This window comes from Sinohyriopsis cumingii, chromosome 1, assembly GCF_028554795.1.
Source record: "Sinohyriopsis cumingii isolate HCF-2022 chromosome 1, ASM2855479v2, whole genome shotgun sequence".
NCBI lineage: Eukaryota > Metazoa > Mollusca > Bivalvia > Unionida > Unionidae > Sinohyriopsis > Sinohyriopsis cumingii.
In genome coordinates, this window is record NC_142961.1 from 51,253,417 (window position 1) to 51,267,126 (window position 13,710).

At 36.2% G+C, this 13,710-nt stretch overlaps 1 protein-coding gene across 1 annotated transcript in view; it reads left to right on the forward strand.

The window, feature by feature from the left end:
• The window catches only part of LOC149806859 (diisopropyl-fluorophosphatase-like), a 32,108-nt gene extending 18,706 nt beyond the window's left edge, over positions 1-13,402 (forward strand). The window contains exons 4-5 of the mRNA XM_089958731.1: positions 11,753-11,969; positions 12,702-13,402. Of these exons, the coding sequence (XP_089814857.1) occupies positions 11,753-11,969; positions 12,702-12,973 (489 nt within the window). The 3' untranslated portion in view covers positions 12,974-13,402. The remainder of the gene's footprint in view (positions 1-11,752; positions 11,970-12,701) is intronic.
• The last annotated feature ends 308 nt before the right edge of the window (positions 13,403-13,710 follow it).

A 13,710-nucleotide genomic window follows, 5' to 3' on the forward strand; every position in this document is an offset into this window, starting at 1 on the left:
TACAAATATAATAAATAATATGAATTTATATTGTGTTCGATGTAGACTGTCCACCCCCACAAGTGGATTAACAACAATAATAACAAAAAATAAAAAGCGCGCACTTAGAGGCAAGTTTGTGAAACGTACAAAAATATTAATTTATTTCGTCTCGTATGAAGACAGGCGGTGATATCGCAGCATCATTAGGAGAATTACCAGGAGCTCCATGGGCTAAGTATCCAGAAAAAAAACTTTTTCCTGGATATAAATATTGTGGTCCTAGAACCCGACTTGATATCCGACCTGACAAGCGAGATCAACCAAGACCTGGATAGTATCCAATAAATGCGATTGATCAAGCAAGCCGCGTTCATAATGTAGCGTATAAAAATAAGGATTTGCAACAACGACATATTACAGATGTGAAGTTGATTCACTCGTTAAATTCCATTTTTTTTTAAAAAATCTCTCAGAGAAAAACTTCTTAGTTTCCTAGTAAAGTCTGCGATGAAAGGTAAATTAGTGCTATGGGCCGGTCATCAATCAACGGTTTATTATAATGGAATCGATTTTCTATAGCCAAGGCAATAATAATGGGGTAGAGCAACGATTAGTAGACTTGCTGATGCAGCATATGTCACACGTTCTTTTGCTGCAAAAACTGATTAGTACGACAGGCAATATGGCAAATTTATAGGCCACCACCTAAAACATTTCACTACGCACATTTTGTTGTCAGCGCTCCCAATGAAGTTCATCGGGCAGATATTTTGTTTTTACCACACGATACCGTTAAAACTGGTAAACGTCAATCACGCACATACAGCTACGCGTTAACTGTCGTTGACGTTGCAAATTGGAATAAGGAAACAGAATCACTATCAACTAAAGTAGTAACTGAAGATGCATCTGCCTTTGAACGAATTTATCAACGTTGTGGTCTACGATGGCTACAGTTGTTACAGGTTGATCCTGGCAAGGAATTTCTTGATGCAGTATCATCTCTGCTGGAGAAAAAAAATACATAACGACAAAATCAGACGAGGACACACCTCAGTTCATCACGATCAGGCAGTTGTTGAACAATTTAATCGAATACTTGCTGGGCGGTTATTTGAATATCAATATGCAAAGGAAATAATTCAGAAAGACAAGAGATCTAGTGAATGGGTTGCAAGACAAACAAGTGTAATAGCTGCGTTAAACAATGAAATTACTCGTGCAATTTCTATGAAGCCTATCAATGCAATCACAAAAAATATATCCCATTACAACGACATGACTCCTCAAAACAACCAGTACTAGGTATTGTGACTGTAAGATATGTATATGAACCTGGTAAACTTGAATTTGGTAAAAAAAAGAGCAACTGGTCCTATTTGGAGTGTGACGATACATAACATTTCTAGCGTGGTATGATCCCGCAATCTATAAACTAGATTCAACTGCTCCTCAACGTGGAATTGTACGTGAACAATTACAAGTACTTCCTGAAGACACACAATTACCACCACAATCACATTTGTGAGCTAGCGCCTCGACGTCGATTACATTCAAGACAGGTCATAGTCACAGTTTCGCGTGTGTGACCAAGACTACTATTAAGCCTATCTACGGTAAACTGTTTTGGATTATTATTTGAATACTGCCACAACATTTCTGTGTTACAGCTCGCACAATGATTGTTCAGTTGTTGTTTTAGTGTCATGATAATTCAGCATCGAGATCAAAGTCGCGCTTATTTTTTTATCACACTACTTATAACTAGCAAAAAAAAATCTTACTACATCATCACCTTTGCTAGCAGTCTGATTATTTTCTGTGAAGTCTTTAAAACCCGTTCGAAGCTGAGATATTCCTGGAATCTCAACATCTATATATTGTCGTCGAGTATCTGCTGCGTGACAACACAATGGTACAGATAGATTTGAAAACTTTACCTATGTAACAGAAATAATTGTTGTTAAAGTGTATCACGAACTATCTTTCTACTTGTAACTGTCAAATCATCTGGTCTCCATAAATTCAAAAAATTGTTCAAGGAGTTTCTGAAATTATCTCACGCATTATTTCACACTGAATTTTATTTGGTTTTAGCATGATTAATTTCTTAATCCTGGATCAAGCGCTCTATGATCATGAGTTATTTCCTCATAATAATCTACGAATTGTTTCAGCCATTCATATGGAGACAATCCAAGAAAAGGTGGCGATTGATCATGATCGCCACACATTATCACAGCAGTATTTTTTATCAATAACCAATCAAGAAACATTTTTAATGTCTCCAGCGACACTGTACATATTTCATCCCAGATAACAATCTTTGGAATATATTTTTCACCCATTCGTTCAGGAGTGATAAGTATGGGATATAACTCCCCGTTCGTTCATTTCTTCGGCGAGTGTAAAAACAATCATATCAACAGAGTTTATAGAACTCCGACGAAATAATTCGATCACACGTGTTGTTTTACCAGAACCAACCGGTAGATTGAGATAAACAATCTTATATATAGTCATATCTGATATTTAGTTATTTTCGTAATAAATATCTTTGATTCCACCTTCGGCGGATTCAGACTAACATGGTATCTTTTCTTGTTTTATTCTCCATTCGCCCCATGATGTATCAGCGCCGGTATGTAGTTGTTCTAGTAATCCTGTATTTTTTTTTATTATTCATATAAAATGAATATGTGGTGACTCTAACAGCAGCATCAGAAAATCTATTTATCTTCGATAATAAATTTATCGAAACGTATGCAAGCATCGAAGATCTCAAATGAGTAAACTGCTGTGACTCACCATCAGTGTAACTCACAATTGTACATAATTTAGTTCTGTCCGATAAGTTAATATTTCTTCGACTTGTAAATGTGTTTCTCTCAGTTGTATCAGTAATCATAAAATAAAGTTCAGCATCATCTATAATTAATCTTGTACAATGCCGCTTATGATCATATGATCCTCCTTGGGTAAATTTAACAATTATTTTTTTTGCCAAGATCTTTCGCGAGTTTATTCTCAGAATCAGTTAAATCAGGATTTTCATCATCAGAATATTGCTTTTGCTGTGGTAACCAAGCTTTTTTTCTGCGGACGATATGATATAATTGCTTCATCGACTGTCAGAAATATTAATATTTTTACATCTAGCATATATCGTAATACAACTATTAGTGCCCACATTTTCTCTGAAAAGTGTTTGCCAAACCAGACTTAACGAATCGAATGAAGACCTTAGGCAAACTTAAATGACTCGATACAAGCGAATCCAGTCAGGTCAAAATCTGGTAGAAGTCCAGTTATCGATACTCTAGTCATCTCGTGTGATGGATGTCTAAATTGCTGAAAATATTTCCAACAATCTCCCATTCCAAAAAAAACTTCCAGGATAACATGCAACCGTATCGACTGAGTTAACATCATTATAATCGTATTTAGTATTCCACAATCCACCGTGTCCGTATCCCACACAATTGCGTTGTATTTCTTCAAGAAATTCCAATCGAGTTGGTTTCCATGAATTTTTCTTCTGAACAGAATGAGCAACAACTGACGGAACGGTAAAATAATTACTAAGTGATTGTTCAGCATCGTCATTAGTATATTTCAATGCAAGATTTTTCATTTCTTCATGGATATGTTCTGTACGATAAATATCTCTTTTAGGTCGTACAAACTGATCATAGTTTCCATCATCGGAATTTTTTAACAATCACACGGATACAGGATCGTTCTTACTGATATTTCTAATAAAATCCAATAAAATCCAATACATCACCGTTATATAACTTTTCAGTTCGATCTCGTAGAAATATTGTCACCGCCGATGTCCACACATGCGCATTATGGTCAATAATATTTATCGGAGCTCCTTTCGATTTATATTTCGATTGGTACAAGATCTCTTTGGTTGTTGTTTTTACCATTATTAGGAATTGTATTGGTTTATTTTCCTTTTTACTTAGCAACATCGTTTACTGAAGTTCCTTTATATTTGACTGATTCAGCCTATTTGTCTATTTTTTTACGTCGTAGATCTGTTAGTTTATTTCCACGTATCGCGTTTGTGAAGTGTTCTGTAACTCGTTCGGTTTCACAATTTTTTCGAAAATTTCATCGGTTTGAGATCATGAACGCTAGTTTTATCATTTATCCGACATATTGCATAAATGAATTCAGTCACAGGATACGTTTGTTCATAATACGGTTTATAATTACCAGTCAACATTCCTGGTTTGGAATGTTTATTGAACGTAACAATCTTTCCAGTGTGAAGACGGACAGGGCCACGTTTGTCACTGATAATCCAAGTCTCGTCTAGCTCTGCAATAATTTTTACTCTAAAAATATCTTTGATTGTCGAGATAATTAATAATCGTCGCCGCTTGTTGGTTATTCATTGTAACATCGACAACACCTTCGGTATCGCGAATAATTCTGAATGTTGACCACACATGAGATGCACCACACCATCGTCGCGAAATTCTTTCTTGGCGTCATGAATAATTTTAATCAGAGTTTCCGTTGGACCAACCAGAGCGCGCATCTGAAAGTCATTTTTTGTGGTCAATATCGAATCTAGCTTTAGAAGGTTCGATTGTAGATACTCTCTCAAACTCTTTCATATTATAATTAAGGCAAATATATATTCATCAATAATTATATTAACACTAAATTTTCCTGCCTTGACTTTGTCAAGGGTGGATAGAGTCAATATTGTTATGACGGCACTTTCAAGTATCACTTCGTTGTATATAAAAACTCTCACGTGTTTGTATACATATAATAACCATTTGATCAAATCAAGAAATAATTATTTGTTAAACACCAACTTCGATTCATAAATATATTTTTAACTTTCCTTGACAATGTCACGAGCGTGAAGATCTATGATCTTACATACAGATTTAAATTCAAAACTTTATGTCTCAAATCAAGGTCTCCATTCTGGTCAGAAAGTTTGAAATGTATCCTTGATAATAGCGGAATATGACATCGCAGATAAACCAGATTAATGGATTCTTATAGGATCAAATATCCAGGAGGTACTTGAGGTGTAAATGTATATGAAATATATCCTTGCTGAGCCTGACTCGATTTTTCAAGATCTATGTGATAACTGCCATCGATTGCATCACATACAAGATTGACAGCGATAGTTGATGTTATATTAACAACACCTGGTGAAATATGTCTGTCGCCTCCGTATGGATCATTGTTATATTTGAGAATAATTGCTGGTGGGGCTATTTTTCTCCACGCATCAACGATTTTAGGAAGATTTTCATTAATAAGATCATTAACTGATTTTGTTAGCTCGTCGGCGTTAAATCGTGGAAATTTAAATGTTAATAATTGTTCCTCTGTAATTTTATATTGATTGAGAAATAATTTTAAAAGGTTCGATGTACGAGGTTTTATATATTGATCAATGAATTCATCACCAAGGCGAATCATATTTACAATGATAGTTTTATTGAAAAAATTAAGGTCTGATCTAACTTGGTTTAGATGTATTGTTTCAAGGATCTGTTGTTTTATATCATCATTGTAGTGTTATGTAACGCTGGAAAGAAAATTTCGTGGTTTGCTGATTGATTGTCTAAATTCAGAATTAATAGAGTCTAAATATGATTCGATAAATTTTCCATCGACGATCGGATTCATGTTATCATCATGAGTATATAATTGTCCTACTATTTCAGGAATTATTTCACCATCATATCATAATATCTAATCATAATACCAGGAGATTTCCATGGATAATTTCTTATATATTCCGGTATCTTTATAAATATTCTCCTATCTATGATGAAATCAGCAAGTTTTGGTTCTGGCGGTCCCGGATAAACAGGTGAAACATCAGGCCATCCTAATACACTTCGGTTTGACGATTTGTATATATCAACGGTGTATTCTAGCGAATTTATTTATGTCGCAGCTGATAATTTTGGTTCGTGAACATTGATAGCTATTTTGGATTCATTTTCTGTAATAGATTTAATTCAGCGCTTGAATTCATCATTGATTTGTTCGATCTGATAATTACCTGTGGGAATACTACCAATTTGCCAATCCGGGGTTCCATGTTATTTATTTTTATACGCAAATATCACTGTCTTATTTGCTTGCAACCCACCGAATGATTTTGATCTAATATTTGGCCAGCTGTGATATACACGGAATTGGGGTAGTTATTATTATTTTCTAAATCGGATGTAGATTCTAACAGTCATTGCCTCGTTATAAATCTTAAACATTTATGTGAATTTAGTATTTAATATTATACCATCGCTAACGCATGATGATATCAACGAAAATAATTTGGAGTATGCTAGCGTCGCTGTATGTAATTGTATTATATATTCATTAGTTTATGTTCGCTACACGTAGATATTCTTTTTGCGATGGTATTAATAATACCAGCAGTTATTGTTGCAGCTGAAACACACATTGTTACAACTGCTCGTGATGATGTCATTGTTATTGTTGCTAGCAATACGCCGGTTCCAGCGATAACAGCAGACGCCGAATACACAATTATGTCAACGACAACTATACGTCTGCGATATATTTTTTTACTTTTACTGTATACTCGTTAACGATATTTTTCAGTTTGGTTTGCCACTCACATGCTTGATTGTATCTAAAACGTTGAACGTCGATTGGGGAGCTCATTATATTTTAATTATAAGTAATCAATTGAGGTGTTTCAGCGAAAAATTCCAGACACCACCATTAAGAAGCTGCGGTTAGTTTTTTTTATCAGATGGTTCAGGCATAAAAGTTTCTTCGTCCGCCTTATTTAACACAATAGACACGGTTCCAGAAATGTTATCGGTTGAATGACGCTAGACATAAGGGGTAAATATACTAAATTATACACCGCTGGACACGGACAGTCTATACACACCAGTGACTTAAGTGGTAGATTTGATAGTGTTATTTTGCTATGACCGTATTGATGAATTTGATGATACTGTGTGTACCACGTTGATGATCTGCTTGTGAGGAATGTTAATCAGATTAATTTTTAAAGAATATCCGGAATTTTACTGATAACATCTAGTTTTTTTCTAATATCTTGATATTACTCTGTGCTATTGTGATTAGCTCTGAAAATGATTTAGGATCTCTGATAACACCTAATCGTTGATTAATCGTTTCAATGTCTGACATAGCTGTTTTAATATCGCCGAGTTTTTATTAATTTCAGAGAGTTTTACGTCAACAAACAACGGACTTCCAAAGAAATCATCTGCGATTTTGTTAATTTTTTGAAAATTTCTATGAATATTAGAAAACATATTTACGTGAACATCATACTGAGATCGCAGCGTGCTTAATTTGGTATATACAGTAGTATAGTTATTGTCTACATATTTTTGGTTACGGCATCTTCATCGGATGTTGGTTCTCTTAAAGCGGTAATAGAATTACCGCGCATGTTGAGTTCACCTGTCATTGTATCACCGGTGGACCGTAAACGATCAGCAACATCTTTTATAATTTCATTTCCGATAGTTGCGATTGATAGGGTCTCTGATTCTACCGCTGTCAGTAAATACCGGAATGTTATCCGTGGTGGCACCGAGAACTCTACGAACTATGTCGAACCACTTGATAATACTCGTCTTTCGAACACCGTATTTATCCTGAAAAATAACAACTTCATCCCGGTCGACTCCAGAGAGGTTCATAATATCAGCAAGATCATCTCTAGTCGCGTAATTCGACAGATCAATATCAACTTTTTTCTTCTGTCTTTGATAGAAGATCTTCCATAAATATCAACCATTATATGATAAGTACAACCTTATGAGGTGCATCGGAAGATTTTATCACAGCGTCGAATACACCAATAACTTAACGGCCACATGTTGGCGGATCAGTTAATATCTGTGTTGGCAATGTTGATTACCAGACTGCAATACTTCGTACTTGTGCTGACATATTTTAAAAATTCTTTTAGTGGTGCCAACCCATTCGAATCGAAATAAACAATTCCACGTGGATTACTCGCATATACAACCCACTGAGTACCTGGACCAGAACTTCTATCGAGATTAATGATACCGGTTTCAACATTGTTTGGTTGGTTTGATAATTGATCACGCATAGAAACACCTCTGAAGATTTTTATATTTAATCGCTTAGCAACATAAAGTAAATCAAAATTAGACATAGGAAGGAGACGTTTTGCGTCTAACGAAGTGTCAAGGGAAGTCTCAGACGTTTTCCTTACCAATTACGGGTTCCTAGCAATCTTAGACCCCGATCATATCGTGGGCCTGGCAGTCTTAAACGGCCGGGCTGTAGCACGTTTGGTGCTCTTAGACGTCTTCCATGTTGTACCCGTGATCCGTCTTCCATGTTGTACCCGTGATCTTTTTTTAAGCTTTCTGCGTGCATTATTCCTTGTCCTGTTGCTTACTTTAATGCCATCCCAGCAGCAGTTCCAACAGCACCAAGTGCAGCTGCTTTTGCAACAGCTGTTGCTGCAGATCTATCAACGCTGGTATAGCTGCAAGAAGGAAATATACCACCCGTTTTAGCTGCGTCTTTAATAGCACACGCAGAAAGATTTAGAGTAACGCCGTTTTTTCTAAATTCTTTGGCTTTATTGACGTTCTGTCAATGATAATTCATTTGGACCACCTGCATTTTTTTTTGTTTTTAGTGCTATTTTTATTCCACAGTTCTCTTTTAAGGTATATATTTTTTTCTGACAGGGGTACACCAGCCAACTCTGCTAGTTTTTGATTTGCAGCTTGATTTATTATTTTACCAACATTTGCAGGCATCACTTCAGTGCTGGGTAATTTTGCTGTTTGCGGTTTCGTCGTATTAGTCGTGCTAGTCTATCCTTGATTGCTGAGAATGCTTTACTAGCAACATCACCAACAGCACGAATACCTTTGTCACGAACAACGTCAATAACTTTCATTGATAATTGTTTTTGCAATCGGTGTTGCTTTTGGGGCTATCCTTCTGAATAGACCCTGCACAACATCACCGACTCCATCGCCGTAGGTAATTTTATATTTTGGTAATCGCGAATTTATCACCCTAACCATTAGAGGTCGACGTCGAGCATTATGTATAATCATCTTATTTTCTCGTCGCTGATCTAATTGCATACCCTCAATATCTGTGGTAATCATCAACGATTTCATCGATTAGGGACCGATAAATATTAATGTCTATGATGCCGCCTGTAAATAATCGTTGACAAATATCAGCTGCTTCATTAATAATTTCTGGGGAATCATTACCGACTCGTCTTCCGCCAATCAGAATTTCTAATCGTTCAACATCGGCAAGGACATTTTTGGGACATGGAGGAATAAGAGTTGCTCCTTCTTCCTCATTTGTTGTTTTATCTGCTTTTTTCTTCCATGCTCTTGAGGCTGATTTCTTTTCAGCTTTTGCTTTTTCAAGTTGCTGTTTTTATTTTTTCTTCTTTTAGTATCCTTTTTTGCTTTACTTTTTCAATATACTCATATACTGTATTTTTAAAGAGATCAAAACATTGAATATCTTGCTCAGATCTGATTTGCAGAGTATTAGTAGAGATGCTATATATATCCCTGACTCAATCGGCTGCTTTTAGAATTTTAACATATTCGGGTTTTACATACTTATCTCTATCATTATATCCAAACGCGGCAATATTAATTAATTGGGTTGGGTGTTTGATAGCGGTAATACCTTCGGGCGTGAATTATATATGATGTTTATTCTGACTCTTGGCAGAGGTTGTGGTTGAGGTGGTTGCTGGGGTGATGGTTGAGCTGCTTGAAGACGGATAACACTATTTATAGGCATTGTTTCAGGAGCTTTGTGAACAGCCTCAGTTGCCTGTAACAATTTTCATTATTGGTTCGACAATTGGTTTAAATACCAGTTCTGTACCTTCTGCAAATTGCACCTGAGACTCCTGAGCTATTTTTTAATTGCCTCTAGTTTCTCTCGAGCTAATCTAGCTGAGTGAGATTCCATTAATGGTAGAATAATGATTTATTTACGCACACACTACAGCAGCAGGGGGTGCTGCCATAAATAAGTGTCTGAAAGGTAAACCAAACGCTCATACAAATTGAAAACACAAGCGACAAAGATAAAGTAACAAAATTAGCTAATCCAATTAGTGAAAATCTGGTCGGTTAGAGGCTTCCGTTTGGCGTTATTGACCTTGTATTTTTTTTATTTTTTCGTATGAAGCTTGCTCCAGAATTGGTCTGTTCACCCTCCCTGGTGCTTGACTAGATTTCAAAAGAAGATTTTTTAAAAATATCGTTCGACATCTTGATATTGATAGGACCTTGGCTAAGTTAATTACCGGTATTATATGGCCCTATTAGCACAGTCATAGCCAGGGGTTATCGTACCCATTAACTTTTATTTAACACAGTAAATCGGGTTATTTTTAATGGATGCAGTTTGACCTGCGGAAAATTTATTATGCAGCATCCAACGACGTTTAACAGAGTTACGGCCCTTGATTGTCATTTAGGATGCAGCATGATATTAATGAGACTTCCGCGCCGTTTGATTGTCAGTGATGCATAGGTATATGTAGCAGATTCCAGGTCATAGAGAGCGATCACGAGCCCTGGGGAAAGAAACACCCGGGCCTCTCCTAGTTCTTGTTCAAACAAAAAAATTCTTTTATAAAATTAAAAAGTGTTGTTCGGAACAGGCCCCCTTTATTGGCCCCAGGCCTCGGGAATATATTCCCGGTTGCCCCCCCCCCCTTGTCGGCCCTGGCAGCTTTTTATATTGGATTTAAGGCCGCTAATCATCAGACCCCTCAACATTCCTGTCTGCGCAATAACTTTCTTAAATCCTATTTGATTTCAACTAATGTGAAACGATTTTTTTGCTGATGACACATTTGCTTAGCCTGATTATTTACTGTGTACGAGCAGCATAATAATTTAGCAGAATTGTGGCCCCTGATTACTGGGCTTCACCCAAATAAGTTCCAACAATAATCACCCTTTTGTTTCCACGTAATATTTCCTTTGACAATTATAACAATTTCACACAAATTTGATATGCAGCCATATAACTTAAGTGGAATGTTATGTATGCTTTCTATATTATTGCTTAATGGAGTTATGGCCGCTAAATGTTCGATCCAGGTTTTGTATTAAGCTTTCTGCTGACGAGACACCTGGGTTCGATTTTCAGCGTTCGTTATCATCATTATTGTGTTCTTTAAAATGTACCTATTTTAGTACATCACAATATTGTCGAATAGCATTTTTCTTAACAGACAACACTCCCTTAATTCCCATAAAAATCGTTAATATGAGTTCCAGGAACTTGTTTCGCTTTACAATCAATTCACCATGGTTTAAGTTTGTTTTAGATGTCTCCAAGCTCGTAAATTTTTTACTTGTAACGTCTCGGCGTCCTAAGTGAGGAAATATTTATTTTGAAATACAAGATCGCTTGCCAGTTCTATCTAAGCTTCCTAGATTGCAGAGGCGTAGCTTGGGGGGGGGGGGGCAGGGGGGTACATATGTCCCCGGGCGGCAAGGTACAGGGGCGCCAAAATGAGGCTTACAACGTTACATTATAATAAGTAAACAAGGGTAATATTCAAAAATGTGATTAAACGGGGAGGGGGCTGGGGCGCCAATTTTATAGTTCGTCCCCGGGTGCAAAATATCATAGCTACGCCTCTGCTAGATTGAATGGTCTGTAAATACATGAAGAGTCCATCACCCTCAACCCCTGTATACATTCCCAGGAACCCTTTGGATCCGTGTACTGTGTTGTGAATCAGAAGGACGTTATAAGGATCGACACCAACTATCGTTTCTCCAACGGTATCGCCGTGCTTCACTCTGACGATGGCCGACCGAAAACCCTCATCGTGGCAGAGACCCCAACAAAGACTCTATGGCAGTATGACATACTGGAGCCTGGAAAAGTGGGACCCAAAAAATTCTGGGGAAAACTTCCCGGTATATTGAAATATATTTCTACGAACATGACATTCCCGTACATGCAGTGTCTAAGTTAGCTCTTTCATGTTAAGCACTAACATTGGTTACAATCCGATCAATTTTATTAAAGTTTTAGATCGACAATCTGGGGACATGTAAAAAATTAAGCGCAGCACCCTGTTTTACTCTTCGGATTAAATGGACTAATTTCACAGTCAGTAACTGATGAAGTTGTCCTTATTACTAAAAATACACACTGCTAATCGTCTCGCTTTGAATTGATTGCCATATCTGTGTCCCCTATTACAAAACCTAGAAACAATTTTACTTACAGTCCCTTTTACCATGGATTTTGTTGCTATGGAATATCTGATTACAGTAAATGGCGCGTGCAGCAGCATCATTTCCTCGTTTTTAATAATGTAAAGGGCATATGCTAATGAAATATTAATAATATTAATCATCACTGAAAACATCTCGCATGCATGTTCCCAGGCATCGGCATAGCCACAAACTCAATTGGATGCCATTAATCGACGGATTCCCATCGGGGTAATAAAGAAAAAAAATACATTGGCAAAGCAAAGATATATCAATAACTGTATCCAGGTTAGATAAGCACGAACAGAGAGAGACAAGATGTCTACGAAATCTGATTACTCTAAACCTTCGTAATTTATTTGTTTAAAAAAAATGGTTTCTGATGTTGCTCATATGCCATTATTATTATTATTATTATTATTATCGCAGGAGATCACCATGGCGGACCTGACGGGATGGATTTTGACGAGGATAACAATTTATTAGTTACCAACCACGGATCGTCACATATTGAGGTTTTTGGTCCCGAGGGTGGGGATCCCATTGCCCGTATCAAGTGTCCATTTCATAGTCCTTCTAACTTGCACTTCCAGCCCCACACTAATATTGTGTATGTCACTGAGCACGAGTTTCACGGGCTCTGGAAATTTGAATGGAAAAGAAAGGGAAAGTTGCAATATTGCGACACACTTAGTTTCTAACTGGCACAATTCTACAATCTCCTAATAGCAAAATAACATATAAAAGGAAAACTATGCGCTTTAACAATGATTAATTCAGCATGAGTAAACATAATGCAAAGAAATGTATAATAATAAATATTTGATGAATATCATAAATAAATGACCGTGTTTTTAGTCTAGTCCAATGAAACACACATCAACGATTCTATGAATTATTTTTATTTCATGTTTATTTCTTATACATTATATTTTTATTACTAATTTTGATTGTAATTTTTTCTACATTTAAAACATAATTATTTAGGACTGAATTAAATATATTTTTACTATCAGCATCAGTACACGTTTCATGCGATTTACATAAGCATCATTTAAATGTGACTTGATAATATCTATTTCATTGTTGATACAATTAAAATCAAAATAAATGATCATGTATTTACCATCGCCTGTCTTCCGATTATTATTTATTCGTTCAATTTAAAGTTGTTCTTAAAGTAAGATATCTACCTTATCTACCTACAACATTATTATGAGTTCTAGTCCCTCCTCCACTTTATTTTATATTTCATATATAAATTCCATGTAAAACTTGCAGCAACAGAAATATGTCCCGGCGATAGGGATTCTCGCGCACCTATATAATATACATCTAATAGAAATCCAAGAGCAGTTAGCCGACATTTATAGGTCAGTTGACTGCTTTCTAAATAAATTTCCTCTAATAATGTTGATTGCATGTGTTAATAGAGTAA